The sequence below is a fragment of the Electrophorus electricus genome, chromosome 9, assembly GCF_013358815.1.
Source record: "Electrophorus electricus isolate fEleEle1 chromosome 9, fEleEle1.pri, whole genome shotgun sequence".
NCBI classification, from domain to species: domain Eukaryota; kingdom Metazoa; phylum Chordata; class Actinopteri; order Gymnotiformes; family Gymnotidae; genus Electrophorus; species Electrophorus electricus.
This window is the reverse complement of record NC_049543.1, coordinates 4974883-4992528: the sequence shown is the minus strand read 5'-3', so window position 1 is coordinate 4992528 and position 17646 is coordinate 4974883. Positions and strand designations below refer to the sequence as shown.

Sequence of the window (17646 nt, the reverse complement as noted above, 5' to 3'; positions counted from 1 at the left end):
CGCTGTTTGGGTGTAGTTACTCGAGTATCTTGGCCCTTGTCTCGTTTGTCATGTATCCCCGTACTCTCTGTGTCGGGTCTTTGACCCCGGACTGCCTTAACGACTTTGATTCACCAATACCATAGAAACCTATAGCACAGAGTTTTATATAAACGAGTGTAATATAGTAAAATATGAATGTTTGTTTTATTTTTTATATGTCTTACTGTAGCACATTGTTCTTATTTTTAGTTTTGGATTTTGAAATGTAGTTTTGATATTTATATTTTCCATTACACATTATAAACTTAAAACGTATTTTAAGTAGTCATTACAGTAAACATTTGTAATATTAATGCACTTATCAGTATTGTCATGCTACATTTGCCTGCTTTTAAGGGAGCATTCTGCACTTCATCAAGAACTGACAACTTATTTAAAAACAAAATGTTCCTGGCTATGGTTTGAGGAAGTGTGGCTTCAACCAATGTTTTTAATAAAGAACCCACAGGGTGCAGGTTTGTTTCACTGTCTCTCAGTATTTTCACTTCTTTAGCTGAAGCTGTACTGCTGTCACCACAGCTGCATCTCACCTTCAACCATGCAACACGTCAACTCTTCCAACAGCTCTGTGAGCACCCACAGCTTGCCTGAAAACCTGGTCGCCAGTGGTGTACTGGGAATGTGCTTTGCGCTCGGTGTACCAGGTAATATAGCAGTGTTGGTGCTTCTTCCTGGGTGGCTGAAGGGAGGTACTTTTACCCCAAGGCTGATGAGAAGTCTGGCTGTGTCGGACCTAATGACTCTGCTTCCCCTACCAGTCTGGATCTGGGCCCTCCTGAATGGCTGGGTCTTTGGCTTGTTTCTGTGTAAGTTTCTCTCCTATGTGGTCTACTGGAACATATACTGTAGTGTGCTGTGTGTGACTTCACTGAGCATGCAGAGATACATGCAGGTGTTGCACACTCAGACGTGGGCTAAGCTCAGACAGCGGGGACAGCATAGACTAGTGACTGGGATATGGTGCCTGAGTGCTATTTTGGCTTCCTATACTCTCATTCAGCGCAGTGTAAAGTCCGAGGAAGATGGAAAGCTGCACTGCACACAGCATTATTCCAGTGACATAGAGAGGGTGACTACTTTGCTCTTGGAGACTTTAGTTCTGTTTGGGCTCCCCTTCCCTCTACTGGTTTACTTCTATTGCCGTCTTCACCAGGGAGTTAAACACTCAACTTTCTTTAACAGTCACAGGATGACAAATTTGGTGGCCAGAATCGTGGTGACTTTTTTCATTCTTTGGATCCCAACTCATATTAGCAACATTGTGCTTGCTGCTGCAGTGTTGCTCGGGCATGATGGGTTGTTATGGTTTGGAAAAGCTGTCAGAAATATTGCTGGAGCTCTGACGTTCATCAGCAGCTGCGTGAACCCTCTTCTGTATGCCTTCTCTGCTCAGGTTCTCTGGCAGCACACACCTGGGTCAGAAAGTGTTTAGTGCCTCTGTGATGTGGAAGTACGATAGTGTGTGAGCTTTCTATGGCAGCCATAAATGATGGCACAAAAAAGGGTTCCTTAAGGATCCATTTTAAAATGTAATATTACATGTAATTTATATCTATGCATGTGGCATTATTTCCCTTTTTGCTAAAGTTGCATGTTTGAAAGTTAGTTTTCATTTATTTTGGCCAGTTCTTTGTGTGTAACCCAGCTTTCTGTGCAAATAAAATGTTCATTTTCTTCTGTTTTTAATCCTTTGGTCAGTTTAGCTGGCAATTATTACTACTGATTTTATCATTGCAAATTCATAAGGATAACAAGGTTAAAGAAGTGGTGCTTTTGGTGGAAAGTTTTTCTTATTTTGATTTGTATGACTAGTTTTGTATTTCTGTATTCTTTACCCATTTCTAGGTAAAGAAATAAATAATCCCATTTTGTTTATTCCATAAATAGTCTAATCTAACATCCATAAAGACCTGAAGCAGTCAAAATGAAAATTGTTTTTATTTATACAGTGCTTTTTACAACAGATGTTGTCACAAAGCAGCTTTATAAATGTTCAAGTCCAAGCCTCCAGTTGCCCCGTCAGAGGGGGATTCTGTCACGGCCCCCTCTCCTAGACCCCTCCCCTGCTGTGTTAATTGTCCATCACACTTGTTTGTAGTTATGCTCCTCGGCAGAAAGAGAGACTGGATTAGGCATGTCCAGGTAAGAGGGAGGGTAAATTAGGGAGCTATAATGTGCAATCATGGACTCCGGCAGATCTAGCTATGACAGCACAGCTAAAAGGAAAGAGCCAGAAGGAAACATGAGGGGACTCTGGAACATAAGCACTCCTCCACTCTCAGTCAACAAACATGAGTGACAAAAGAGAGGTGAAGTGACAGCATCATAACATCCCAGTTTACCATAATACTCAATGCCCATGCAACCCCAGATCTACACCTTTAACTAAGATGGGAAGTAGTTAAAATGTCTGACATGTACAGATAGGTTTTCAGCCTAGCATTAAATATTGACTGTGTCTGAATCTTGAATATTTACAGGAAGGTTGTTCCATAGTGTGGGAGCTTCATAGGAAAAGGCTCTGCCCCCTGCGGTAGATATTCTTATTCTTGGTACTAGTAAAGAGCTGCACCTTTTAATCTAAGCAGACATGGTGAATCGTAATGCACTAAGCATTCTCCAAGGTACTGTGGGGCAAGACCATTCAGTGCTTTGTGGTTATTAAAAGTATTTTATAATTAATACGACATTTTACTGGGAGCCAATGTAAAGTAGCTAAGATAGGAGTGATGTGATCAAATTTTCTAGTTCTAGTAAGCACTCTGGCTGCTGCATTTTGAACTAGCTTGAGCATCTTTAGACAATTAGTAGTACAGCCTGATAGTAAAGCATTACAGTAGTCCAATCTTTAAGTAATAAATGCATGGACTAGCTTTTCTGCATCATGTGAGGAGAGCATGTTCCTAATCTTTGAAATGTTACTGAGGTGGAGAAAGGCAGTCCTAGAAGTATTATTTACATGAGCATCGAAGAGACTGGGATACATAATAACTCCATGTTAGGGAAGATGTGATTGTGATACTACTGAGGTTCATTGAGTAATTAGAGAGTGAAGACCTAGCTGTCTCTGGGTCTAACAGAAACATGGGGTGATCACGAGGCGGATGCACATGCTGAGAAGTGTCATAGTCACAGTCCAGGGTCATAGAGCTGACACGTAGAGTCTGGGAATACATCTTAAACTACACGAAACAATACAATGACAAACTGGGAAGCAGGCTATAATAACGACACAGGCAATGATAAGAACAAACACTAAACATCACAAAACAAGTAGAGAAACTACGAGGCTTGGAACAAGAACAGCGGCTAGGATTAACACAATGATCAGCCAAAACACAAGCAACAAGGCAGGGTTTAAATGCACGTATTAATAAGATTTAAAAAGATACAGGTGCAACTCTTGCGGGGCAGAGAAAGCGAATCTAAGGAACAGAACCACAACAAGGAAGTTAAGCAAAACAAAGACACTGTGTTGAGTCCCATTCACCGTTTCACTTAGTTATGATGTTACCTTGGCACTATACATGTCCATTGTGTTTGCATGACTGATTATCAGTCACTGAGGTTTTGTTGGCTTTCTTTACTTCTTGTTTGTGCATATTTATGTTCCTTTTCCTTTTTTATTAAATCTATTCATAGACTCACGTTTGCTTCCTTTTTTTTCCTGAATGCTCTATGCTCATGATAATCTTCAGCCTCAAACTACACAGTTAACATTTTGGATGCCTAATATAAAAGAAGCATTTTGGATTAAACTAATTTTTTGACTGTTATACTATAACTCTTCACATTAATTTCGTGTTTCTAATTTTAGCAGTTTCTTAAGTGAATATATTGCTTTGTTAAAACTAAAAACCTAATGTTCCATACTAAACCTTTCTAACTTTCTAGTTTAGATGAGCTGTGCCTCTTGATAATAAGCATTAAACCAAAATGACCAACACATTGTAACCATGCAGCATAGAAATACAGTGGCTTTCTTTGATGGGGAATTGGCAAGATACTGGAAATATGCAGTTTGTAATATCAGAGTATGTTTTCTTATTTTCATAATTTGTAGATTAGATTTAAAGCTATTTTGTGAATAGGCATCACACAGTAGAAATAAGGTAATACTTTACATGAAGGTTGACTTATATAAATACTAAACACATTCATGAATGTTCCTATCAACAATGATGAACTATTCACATTTTACATTATAGTATATGTCAGCTTGAGAAATCCCATTCATGTGATATGTCAGTGTAAATAGCTGCATGAGAGTATAATGATACTTAGTAATATGTGAAATATTAACATCTTGGAGTTATTAATGCTTTTTACGTATTCACACACAAATATCTAAGAACACATTACAGTAATACATTTGCTATCTATGTACAAATACTCTGGATATAGGAACCCATTGGAGAAACTTGAATAGTTTATTCTTAATTTATTCATTTATTTATTTGTATCCTAATAAATTACTCTACTTTTGCTTCTGTCTTTATGCATGCCACTCTTACCCCTGTATGGTTAAGAAATTACAGGGTTGCCTTGGCTTTGCTGTGATTGTTTTTGCTTTCCTTAGACTGAAAATGTCCCCCTTTTTACCACATTTTACCATATTGTTTGTTTGTTTATCTAAATAATGTTCATTGTTATGTCCATTGATGTGAAATATGTATGGTTATTGCAATGTAACCATACTGAAAGACATTATTGAAAACATTCTCAAAGACCCTGCCCCAAACAAGAAGTGGGACAATTCTTCAGTAAAGGACGTTAAGCTAATGAATTGGTTGAAGTAATGTCTTTTATTTTTCTCTCTCGCGGTCAGAAAGGCCGATGCAGATCTTGTGTTTAGCAACATAGACTCGAGTGCCTTGGCAAAAGGAATAAACTGTTAGATGCCATGGACATGTCTGATCTCTGGTTGACACTGAATTTTAAATGGTCATGCACTCACTCAGAGGCCATGCAGTAAAGAACTGTACTAAATGATTAGTACATTACCTAGTACACAGCACATGCAGCTGTCAGGGAAAATGCTAAACAGAAATGTTTATTAGCCTGTCTATTAAAAGGTCCTTTCAGTCTCAGTCTGATATGTTTTGGTATGTTTCTATTAAGTAAGTAAAATGTATTGTTTAGATATGTGCTGTGTTGCACATTGTATGCTGCATATGACTTTGCACACTGCATGTGACTTTGCTGGGTACACAGTAAAACCTATGAGCACTGCACCCACAGATGGACACAACTTGGAGCAAAAGGACAGAAAACCTTTTATGTGGGACATGGATGCTAAGTGGATGCTTATCTGATTCCAGGACCTCCCCGGACCTGCTCTCCTTCATCACATCCATCTTAACTTACCCTTCATAAGTCACCTATCAACTGCCTTCAAGACCTTTGATTCTGAAAACAAACCCCTCTCGACCTCTCTGACGTTAGCTACTAACAAGTATTGATCATTTATTTTCTTTCTTAAATTCTGGAACATGATGTGTATAATCAATTATCACTCTTCCTCCCTCAGAATGGACTTGAAGATCCCAACCGAACAAGCTTCGAGTCAAAACACTGCAGAGACTATATTTATTTCCCAACTCAGTGTCTGGTCAAGCATCATTTGTAGGGCAACCATTGGGTAATTGCAAATGGTTGCACCTGTAGGTGGTTTGTGGCAGCCCACTTACATGTGGCTTTCCATTTCAGTAGGTTTCCATTGCATGACAGAGAGGTTACTCACAGTGCAGGACTCAAAGCTGAAAACACTCACACATACACATTCCACCATCATAATAAAAGATCTATTTCCTTCTGTTATAATAAATCTGTTGGTACACTGTAACCTATGATACTGTATATCCACTAGCCTTCCCCTCTGTCCTCTCCTAAAACATGACACCATGCTCAATATTGTTCTCACACTAGCAGTTATGAGAACTAAACATGTCTGCATCACTACATTTTCCCATTGGTACATCTCTTCCCGTGCGAAGCAGACGGGAAGCTGGCTGCAAAGACAACTGGAATTCTAAACTCTTCATCCATACTGAAGCTTATAAAGAACACATATTTGACTACAATGATACTCTCTGACTCTGCCAAGTCAGCCTACCTCTCTAGCCTCTTTAACACAACCAACCAGAACACTTGCTCTCTTTGTAGGATGGAGATGTAAAGGATAACCATGGCAGTGTAAGATTGATTGCTTGCAATCATCAAATAAAATACAGATTATGCACTACCTTTATATAATTTAATGGTTGAATTTGAATCATAATAACATTGTTATGGTACCATGTTAATCAATAATGAGTGGAATTTGAGGATAATTATTTGGGAAAAACAGCAGGCCAGTATTAACCAAAGGTTGATTTCCTCTGGCCTCTGATTTGGGATATTTGTACACAGGCTATCAGATCACTGCAGCACATCTATCTGTAAATGTTATTAGATAGACCCTGAATTGATGAACATTACCACAAAACCGTAGGTTTGTTCACTTTTCTTGTGCCACTCCCAGGTTCTATTCCCAAAACATACAACGGGTTTACATCCAGTTTAATTATGTCCCACCCCTCACCATCTAGTCTGAATAGCCTTACTTTTTCATGTGCAATGTATGCCCCAAAGTTACACACTGGGATCTTGCACATCTAGGCGATCTCCCACAATGCACAAAGGCACAGGAACAACAGCTTTGTTCATATTCTTATCTTCAGCTTTGCAGGCAGCAGCCACAATTTGGCTTCTAAACTGAAAAGATGCAGAAGGCCAGCTATTCTAACAGTTCACTACCCATCCACGATCTGCCACGATACACAGCTGCAAGTGGGGTTCCTGGTAACACAGAAGTGCTGGTGACTCTCATCTGGAACTTTTGGAAGGACCTCAAGCCTGGTTGTGTCAGATCTACTTGCCCTTCTTCCATTGCTGGCATTGATCTGGTCATTTCTGCATTGCTGGGTCTTTGCTTCTGTCATCTGCAAAATCAATTTCTAGGTATGCTACTGCTACCATTGCAGCAGCACACCGAGCGTGACTTTACTTGGTGTGCAAAGATACCTACAAGTTCTGCATCCTCACAGATGGGCAAAGCTTGGGGCAAGAGGACAAAGGAACCTTCTGTTTGGGATTTGGGTGTTGAGTGGTGTGATGGCATCATACACCCTCATTCTGTATGATGTAGGATGTATGACTGGAATGGAGCTCTGTTATAAACACTTTACAAATGGCAGTGAGCAAGTGTCTATTTCACTTCCGAAATAGTAAAATACTGACAAAGCTGCTCACCAGAATCGTGATGTTTTTTTTCTTCATTTGTTGGGCACCAACTCACATTAATATTGTCTGAGTCATCACCACAGTTCTGTTGAGCTCTGACAGTGTCTTGATGACTCTGACCCTGGGGGGTAAAATAGCTGGCGCTTTGTGTTTGGTAAACAGCTGTGTGAACCACTTCCTGCATGACGTCTCTTTTAGAGTGCTATGGCAACACTCTCCTAAGGTAGAGAAGACAAAACAATCATCACAAAATGCAACATCAGTGAATGTATGGACTGTCTCTGCCTGATGTTCCTTCTTTCAGTGCACAAATGTCCATTACATCCTAGTTTGTGTACTCTTGTTGGCGCAAACAAAATTTTTGGTAAAAATGTTGGCATTGGCATAGAGTATAATTTTGCCCATGACATCAACCATTACAATGTAATAGATTGTTTAAGCATCCATATAGAGCTTGACATGTTTGGGTTTAAAAAATGGTCATCATTAGCTCTGGCAATTTTAGGTAGTTGTGGTTGTTTTAAAATATTTAAAATGTACCTACCTCCTTCTGCATATGGTAGGTGAAATATCTTTTTCTTATATAACTCCTAAATTCTGGACAAGTGTGCCATATTGTATTATATAATTCTATTATATTATCTCAAGTATGATTTATAAAGTTTAATAGCATTTTTCAACATTAACTATTTTTAAAACTAATTCCACACTGCATGGCTATAACGGCATCCCGCTTGCCAGTAGACTCTAGCGGTAGATGTCGGCAGATTTGCACGTGGCTTTGTTTCTGTATTCGTTTGAATAAGTTGAACCACACTGTCTTATAACAGGTTAAGCACTTAACTTCTTTGTGACACTAAAATCACACTTGTAGGTCTTATATGTTTATATTTATAATTTTATTTTTCTACAGTGCTCCTCCATAACTGATCATGTGACTGATGATGAGTGGCAGTGCTGAGTACTCCAAAGGTTTATAGTCCACTCATCATCAGTGTAGACGCTGAATCTCATGTTCTCTGCATTCAAATCATATACTGATGAGTACTTACCTTAGTGTTTCCTGACTTACAGTACTAGACAGTGTCCCAAAACGGAGGACTGTATAGTATAAAGCCTGTATGTCAGGTGTGTTACATTGGTCTGGAAATGGACTGGACTGTGGGCACTCTACAATAAAACCATCTTTCTTTAGCCCGGCCTCCTGACTCCTTTGGGCAAGTAAAAATTACTCCAACGGAAAATCTATATGTAATTGATTACTATGAGTAGACTTTTTTTGAAAGGGGCACTAGTCTACATTGACTGGTCTACATATAAAAAAAATCTAAGCAATGTAATATATTAACATTTAGAAGGGTTACCAGCAGTGCATGTTCTGAAGGAGAGTGCTAATGTACCACAGCATATTGAATTTGCCACAGTGGATATTAGATTTATGAAATGGGCAAAATCTTATCAACCTTTCTCATGAATTTAGGATTATTTTGTTGGGAAAGCAGACCTTTACAAAATAACTTTAGCATTTTATACATACTGTCCCAAAGTAAACTCTCAGCAAAGACTTTAATTCTAAAGTGAGTATGACAGTATTCACTAATATTTTAGAATTTTAGAATAAAAATGTTCGAATTCAGACATTCACGTGGTTTGGCCAGCCATGTGCAGTAGGAGGACTTTCATTTGTGGCCACGCCTGCGCACACCTGTACTTCGTTTTGTCTGCGTGTATTTAAACTCACGTCAGGGTGTGCGGCGCAGTCGGTCATTGTGGATGTAATGGCTAAATGTAACGTGTTCGTTTAACGTTAATCGTTTGTAATATGTGAGTGCCGCTGTCGTTTATGTTATTAAATGTGCGTCCTGCCGCACTCGGGCCGACACACGTTACACTTGCTGTGTGTGGGCGAGTACTTATTGTGAAATTTAGTGCAGTGCACCAGTCTCCAGATGCAAAAGCTGCGTTTAATATCCTCCCCAGATTTTCTGTTAGCCCCATAGTGAATGAAGTAAGAACTGATGGCCAGAAAACAACTGAACAACCAATTTGGACCCATGAAAAGCAGGGGACTACATACACACTAAGAAAAAGGGATGTTCCAGAGGACTTTGGTGCGCTTGTGTCGTAATGTTGTTCAGTGGGTTTCACACTGCAACAAACCAAGTACATATATTTATTTGTGCAATTTTTGCCAACTGTAAACATTAAACTACATCACTGTGACGGCCCGACTGCCGCAGGGCTAGGAGCAGGATGCATAGACCTCTCTCGAAGCAGTCATTTATTAATGTAAGACATGAACGATAAACATTAAACACAGCTTTGAGATCACAAGAGACTGCACAAGCACCTGGGTAGCTTCCTGCGAAAGAAAGGGTCGAATCCTTTGTATGTTAGAAAAGAGGAATCTGCAAGACTGGGTTAGATTAGAAACATGAGCTGGAAATGACAACTGGTTGTCCAAAGTTATGTCCAGGCTACGGGCAGCTTTGGATGGTGATACCAGGGAGTCCTCAAAGGAAACAGTAGATCATGGTAAGGGTTGAGACTACCTGGGATGAACAGAAGCTCAGTTTTACTGCAGTTCCCCAGCAACCCATGTTCCACCAGAACACATGGCCACCAGTGCTGTTTCGGGGTTGAGCTTTGTGTTGGGTGCTCCTGCTAGCATAACAACATTGCTGATTCTTGTAGGGTGTTTGAAGGACGACAGCCTTACTGATGTTGAGTCTGGCTGTGTACTGTCTCTGCCTCCCTTGCTGGTCTGGAGCTGGGATCGTATGAACGGCTGGGTCTTCGGCTCTGCTGTGTACATGATCTTAACTGTGTTACCCACTTGTGCATCTTCAGCAGTGCATTGTGTGTAACTTTGCTGAGTTTGCAAAGATAAGTGCAGGTGATGTATCCTTAGAGATGGATCAAAGCAAGAGGAAGAAAGGGTCTTTTTTGAGCTGGAAGTGGATGGGAAGTGGGCCATTAGCTGTGAATGTTTTCATTCCGCCTAATGAATGTGTTCAGTGACCGAGGTTTCTTCACTCTTGGAAATCCTAACATTTGTGATCTGCTTCTTTATGCTGGATTACCTGTACTGTTATCTTCACCATGTAATCATTCTTTAGAAATGATAGAATGACAAAGTTGGTGATGTGAATCGTGGTAGCGTTCTTCACCTGTTCCAGTTAATGATATCTTATTTCTCTTTTCAGTATTCCACTATAATAAAAATCTGTTTGAAATTGTAGTTTTTGGGTACACAGTAGTTGAATCTTTGACATTCATCAGCCGTTTAAATCCTTTTCTGTACATTTCTCTCAGAGAACTAAAGGGAAGGAGTTCTGCAGTGGAGAGCGCTTAGGCCGGAGTTTTGCAGTGGAGAGCGTGTAGGCCAGGTGGGGAAAAAGGGTAACCAAGTGTGACAAGATTTCCCTGCTTCAACATAAGAACAGTACACTTGGTCTTGACTAGTTAACTAGTTGACTAGTTAATCTGTAAAATTTGCAAAGTGTAATTATTTAATTAAAATACTTATCTAAGCTGTTCATGGTATGTGATTTCTCATTTTCAATCTAAAAATAAATATGCTCTTTTCATGTTTGTCAGGTCTGTTTGTCAAAAGGATATTTCTCAAGTCTCAGGTAGGCTATATACATGCTACCATGACATGGCCAAATTAATCACTAGAAAATTAAAATGCTTTACACATTTTGAATGGTTGAACTAGTCACTTTCTGTACTTAACACTATTGTATAGATAAAATTCCTATATGACTGAATAAGAGAGTCCAGAAGGGCCTTGTGAACTGTAAGGTCAATTTGTGTGAGTAACTTTAATAGAAAGTTTACCAAGGTGCGCTTTTGGTTAATATATACTGGACCACTGTGACTAGTAACTGAAATTGTTAAAAGTACCTAATAGTCATACTTGAGCAAAAGTAAAGATATCATTAAGGAAAATGATTCATAAAAAGGTTGAAGTAACACATAAGGAAAATACAGAATTGTAGGTTTAAGTTACATGCATTACATGTACATAAATGAATATTAAAAACTTTAACCTAATCTGTCTGACACTTCTGTAGCACATGGAAATTACCAGAGACCGTAATTGCAGCATGATTTCCTGAACTTAGAAAATAACAAACTTGTTGACTCAGAACACACTTATAAGGAATGTCTAAGGGAAGTTGTATGGGCAGCCAGTAAATGTTTGTGAAACATGTATTTTTGTAAAACATTTAAAAAAGGATTTGTAAATTGATACGGAAATCAGTATAATTTGTTTCTTTGGCAGTGCCAATGATTTTTTGTATAACGAATGTGAGTGTAAGGAGGTTCTCTAAGAAAATGTATCCAACAAATAACATTACACTTATCTGTTTCCTTTTGAGATTTGCCTGAGACCAAGTCAGCTGTACGGCTGCAGTCTTTGGTCATGTGAACATGAGTACTTTTCAGTCTTCCATTTAGCCTCTTATTTCCTTGTTCTGTCTCTCTAATAGATTTTTTTAGAAACTTGCAGGTCTGTTCCTCAAACTTTGCTTGTCAATTTACATTACAGTTACAAAATCTAGCAGATGCTCTTGTCTAGAACAACTTAAAAATGTTGCTTATTCTGTTAGCATTTTGGCTTTTTTTTTCCTGAGCTCATATTTATGTATAGAGTTAAATGATAAACTGCAGAGTAAAAATGACCAATAAAAATGAAAACACAAATTCAATAGAATATCTAGAAGAATGCGTTTTAACACCCATTTTTTCCACAGCACTGTAGCAGTCGGCTCAGATCTTAGTTGTTTTCCCTTTTTAGGTGTACTTTCAACAAATCCTCTGTATGCATATAAGCACAGAAATCTTTTCATACAAATAAGTATGGATAAAATGACTAGGAGTGACATCACAATGATTAAACCCCAATCAGCTCAAAACCAAGCAAAAATAATCTAATCAAATTAGTGTGATTTTATCTGGGTTCTGTTTGCACTGATGTGTGCTGCACAAAAATAGTTTGTTCCTATTTTATTCTTACATTTGTGGTAACAGCACTCTCAGCCAGGGTTATATCTATGGATCTGTTGAAAGCAGAGTTTGTGCTAACCATCCCCTCAGACCTTAATCGATACTCGGTGTGAGTGCAGCATGGCTGGATATTTTTGGTGGATCACTCAGCTCAGCTGTGACACAGATGCATGTAAAAACTTCAGCAACATGGCTGCCCTGACTCACTTTAGCACAACACCCACTACCATACCACTACCATGACATAGTCACTGGTGTGCTGAGTGACCTGTCAAACAGGTGATACCCAGTTAGTGGTGGTGCTGTAGTCAGAAACTGATCATTGAACAGGGTAGAGGGTAGCTGACAAACTGTGCATGACAATCACTGTAATTGTACACAAGTATATAATGCACTGGAAACACAAACACTTATTGAGGATTAATTAAGGTCTTCCATGCATTATGTGTATTTAATTGCTGTCTTTGCCTCAAAGAAATCCAGTAAGATCTCACTGTAGGTAGTCAACAATTGAGCCCTTGCAACCAAAAACCATACATGTCCATTTACTGTTTTCCGCATTCTGCAAGATAAAAACAATAATGTAAAGCATTATTGTAAGTTTTATTTTTAAATGCCCACATGAATGAAGTAAGGTAAGTCTAAGGTCGCACAAAATCAAACTCTAAAATAACTTATTACACAAAAAGGGGAAACAGCTGATATATGGTTTTGTTGGAAGGGCTCAATTGCTGAATTGTTTTTATGGAATATGGAAGACCCAGAATAATGGCAAAATAATTGTTCCATTGCTTGGTTGGAAATGGATGCATTGAGTGATATGGTATTGTCTGATTAATCTAATTTATTGTTAAATCTAGAATGGCCTCACATCACATAAGCTTTACATTGGCCTTTATTCTTAGAAGCCCAGTTTCAGTGTAGCTCCTCCTTTTACTTTTGTTGTATTTTAAAAAATAATGTGAGCGGACCTACACATTTGCCATCAGGGACTGAAGGTCAAAAAATGTTTTGTTCTGAAGAAACACATTGGATGCAATGCAACACACTTAATCTAGGACATTGCATTGATGACCAAGGCTGTGTATACCACGGGACCACGCAATGCAACATCAATATGCAAACCTAATCCGATACCAAATGTTACACTGACCGCTGAAATTCTTTATCTTTGCCAGAGCATTTGGATTGAAACGAATGGATTTACTGTCTTAAAGTCCCTTTTGATGTGCTTTTGTATGACAAAATTATTCTTTATAAGGCTGCAATTATTTAATGATAGTTTAATTGTCTTCAAGTCTCATGGAAGACAAGCATGTAATGACAACTGACCCTGCTCCTATGTTGACTAACTAAAACTCTAGTAGTTGTTGTAGGGTACGGTTTTTTGTTGACTGTTCCAACGGTGGCTAACGCTAGTACTTATTGTTTATTGCACTGATTGTTGTCTGAGAGAGCTTATGTACTTTGCACTTCTAGACATCAGAATTGATCCCTGTATTTCAACAGTATTCTAGTTCAATGGTATCTTGGACTCTAACCTACTGTACTGACTAGGATGCATTCTATGAGTAAATGACAAAGCACTTTTGCAAGTCTCTATGGATAAAAGTGTCTGCTAAATTCTGTAAATGTAAATGTTTGCTTCATTCATACTTGCGGCTTCACGCACCAGACTTCCCATCTTGGGAGGTAGGTGCTTCAGTGCAACAGCCCCAAACCCTGCAACTCTCTTACAGTATTCTTGGAAGTATTACTTTTTATCTTTGTCTTTTTCTTGCTTGTCCTGCTACTCTTTTTTCCTGCTTTTACCCTATAGTGAGTTTTGGTGTTTGTTACCTTTAACAGAGTAAGGATGCTGTTCTTTATTTAAATGTGCTTTTCTACAGCTGACAAAATTTTCAGTATTCTCTATATAACATTTGCATGAAGATCAGGCTCCTGATATCTGTATGTTCCATATATGTATGGCTAGATATTACTGACCAGCTCAATATAGCCATGTTTGCATATACGAACCTTGACCTGTGTAAAAAAGCCACCAGTGTTTTCTTAACAGGAGTACCTTACATCTGTATTTTGTTAGGTTTCTTTTGGCTCACCTTTCCATACTCCTTGATTTTGTCCCAAATTATTGGATCCATTTCTCAGGAGCATTCTTTGCCCTATCAACTCTTTTGTTTTGAGTTCATATTTGTATGAGTCTTCAGATTAATAGTAATGACCTACTGAGTAACACTGATGACTTTCAGCAGTCAAATCTACTTTAAATTTGACGTATCTGTTTGATTCTCCTAGATATAGAAGCAACAGAATCTTTCTGTTGCTTCCTCTAGCTGGTTGTTCTATACATTTCACATTACCCAGGCAGTTTGCTCAGATTCTAATTATTTCTCAATTTCTTTATTAGAATACAACCAGAAAATACAGGAAATTTGTAAGCAGTATTAAAAAACAGAAAAAATGGGGGAAAAAAAACAGTGTCTATAGGCTTCAGTAGTAAGTATTTTGTGACCTCGTTTTACGCTTGAGCAATAGCAGGAACCTGGCTCTCCTAAACCTGAATGGAATCTGAATGGAATGGTACCAGAATATTACTTCAGTCCCCTCAAAAGCATCCAAGATGTGCTTAGTCCCAAGGGAGTTCACACTAAATACTGACCTTTGCTTTTAGAAGCCATTTTGTTCTGAAAATTGTGCTCTTTTTAAAATTTTGTGTACATACTTCCTGTATTTTCTGTTTATCTTAATAAAGAGTCTGAGAACAAATTCTATATGGTGGCCTAAGAGTTTTGCACAGTACTGTATATAAAGACAGTGGGAAAGTCTATATAATTAATCAGAAAATCGATATTTTGTTGATAAACAAGATCTCTGACCTTATGCCTTTAAAGAATGGATCCTTTTGTCTGAAAATAAGTAAAACACAAAATAATGAATAAATTAACATTTATTACTTTTAACAAAGCTTCACTTTTGTTTTAGGTACAGAAAAACAGGAATCTTGGGTCAGATGCTTATGATCTCATTCCCAGCTATAATAATTTAATTCCCAGCAGGCCAACCCTCTTCTCAATTTTGCATATGCAAATATATTTATAGGAAGTATACAAATGCTTTATTGTGTACTTATGTATTACCACCTAAAGGATGTGTTCACATTTTGATCTTCAGATTTGCCAACAGCAGTTACACGAGTGAAACCATGCAGCCAGGTAATTGCTCCAATATTTCCCTACCCATCCAGCTCTTTCCAGAAAGAGTCACCAGTGGTGTGTTGGTGCTGTGCTTTGTTTTGGGGCTTCCTGGTAACATAGCAGTGCTGGCTGTTCTCATATGCCACTTGAAGGAGGACTGCTTCACCCACAGACTGATGCTGAATCTGGCTGTGTCAGATCTACTAACTCTACTTTCCCTTCTTCTCTGGATCTGGACTCTCCTGAATAGCTGGACCGTTGGCTTTGTTGCATGCAAGATCCTCTCCTATGAAATATACTGCTACCTTTACAGTAGCACACTGTGTGTGACATTGATGAATCTGCAGAGATACATGCAGGTTCTGCATCCTCACATTTGTGCTAAACTTGGAGCAAGAGAAAAGAAGGGGTTTTTGTGTGGTATATGGATGGTGAGTGGGGTGTTGGCTTCATATGTTTTAGTACAGTATACAGTTGGGTATGATCAAAATTCCCAGTTCCAGAGCTGTTACCCACAATTTAGGAGTGATACAGAGCTAGTGGCTACTTCACTCTTGGAAATAGTGATATTGGCAATCTTCTTCTCCTTGCTGGTTTACTTCTACTGTAGTGTTCACCGAGGGGTTAGTCAGTCACCATTCTTTAGAAGAAACAGAATGACAAAGTTGATAACCAGAATTGTGGTGGTCATCTTTATCTTTTGGATTCCAATTCCTATTAAAAATGTTTGTCATCATTGCACTGTTATGTAAGAATAACAGTCTACTAATAAGCACAGTCTATGGTATCAACATAGCTGGAGCACTGGTATTTATTAACAGCTGTGTGAACCCTTTTCTGTACACCTTCTCTCTCAGAGAGAGAATCATGGTTCTGACAACTTAGATCAGGCAGTACAAAGTTGTGTGTGACAGGATGTGAAATGTTGCTCCAATAGACTGTTATTAGCATAAGTGTAGTATCATTGGTCTTGACTACTAACTCTGATTACACTGCTTTTTTTTGTCGAAAATAAAAATGTTGATCTGGCTATGCTCTGCTAAAACAGCTATAGACTGACTGTATAATATCTAATTTTCAGCCTCCCAACTTAATATGGTTTTCTTTTCATGCTTGCTAAAAGCAGTGGTGTGCAGAAAGCAGGTACCCTTCTGCATCTCTACACCCCCCCCCCCCCCCAAAAAAAAAGAGAGCCAGGGTGGCCAAATGTCAGCAAGAGTGGCTGGATAGTCTCTTTTTTCAGCTTCCTGTCCTCTGTCCAGCAGGGCACCTGGATAGTCATCGGTCATCCTTCTGGAGTGAATTGGTAGTTGCTTTCCATTAATCAATATTATTTTAGCATATTTATTAGTCACATATAGGTTAAAGCAAATATTTAGTATTTCATTGGTTTAGCAGATCATCTTATACTTCACCTATCAACTAACCACAGAAAATCTGTGTTTTAAATGCTACTTAGTTAGGATGTTTGCAAAGGTGTGGCGATACCAAAAAGAAAAATTACTTCAGTTCTCAGTGGTCACCACATAATTTCCTTTCAAAGAGTAAGAGAATTTATTTTCAGTACACTATACTAGAATTAAAGATGTCAAATAGGTGAGCAAAATATCAATTTGTTACAGATTTCTAGATCAAAGTGGTCAGTTTTGTTAGATAACTAGATGGGTAATGGTTTAAATTTTTTGGGTTGTAGTGTCCTATCCCTGCTACCTGTATGCCCTCCTTTTGGGTGTATGAATTGCTTCTTTTAGGGGTTATGAAAGTGGCCACCTGCAGGTGAATTGGAGTGTATACTGCAGATTAGTTATTAGCTAGGCATAGTTTCTTACAAAAACAGCATACATAACTTTTTTTTTTTTTCCCTTTCTTGCTAAGATTTACAGATGGAGTTAGCCAACCGAATTATTGTGAGATTTTAACTTGTTCACTTTTCAGAGCCCTGAGAAGGGTTAAGCTTCATTCATCAGATTTCCTGTCATTTGCTAATATACTTACATTACAAAACACTTCATCAGAAGGGCCATTTACACAGAAGCAAGTCCCAGCAGTCAAACTAATGAGAAGTTTTGATTAATTCCACTCTTGGAAAGAAATGAATCATATAGTA

General features: G+C 38.5%; 1 protein-coding gene and 2 pseudogenes across 1 annotated transcript; all 3 read left to right on the top strand.

The window, feature by feature from the left end:
* Window positions 1–578: 578 nt before the first annotated feature.
* LOC113577782 (apelin receptor B-like) lies at window positions 579–1841 on the top strand. Its single transcript, XM_027010648.2, has one exon. The coding sequence runs from the start codon at window positions 581–583 to the stop codon at window positions 1472–1474; it is 894 nt and encodes a 297-aa protein (XP_026866449.2). The 5' UTR covers window positions 579–580; the 3' UTR covers window positions 1475–1841.
* A 4388-nt stretch (window positions 1842–6229) lies between these two features.
* On the top strand, window positions 6230–10710 carry LOC118241989 (annotated as a pseudogene).
* A 4837-nt stretch (window positions 10711–15547) lies between these two features.
* On the top strand, window positions 15548–16424 carry LOC113577764 (annotated as a pseudogene).
* The last annotated feature ends 1222 nt before the right edge of the window (window positions 16425–17646 follow it).

Bases quoted from the DNA above. Each gene is read 5' to 3' on its own strand.
- LOC113577782 (XM_027010648.2), top strand. From the start codon at position 581: ATGCAACACGTCAACTCTTCCAACAGCTCTGTGAGCACCCACAGCTTG.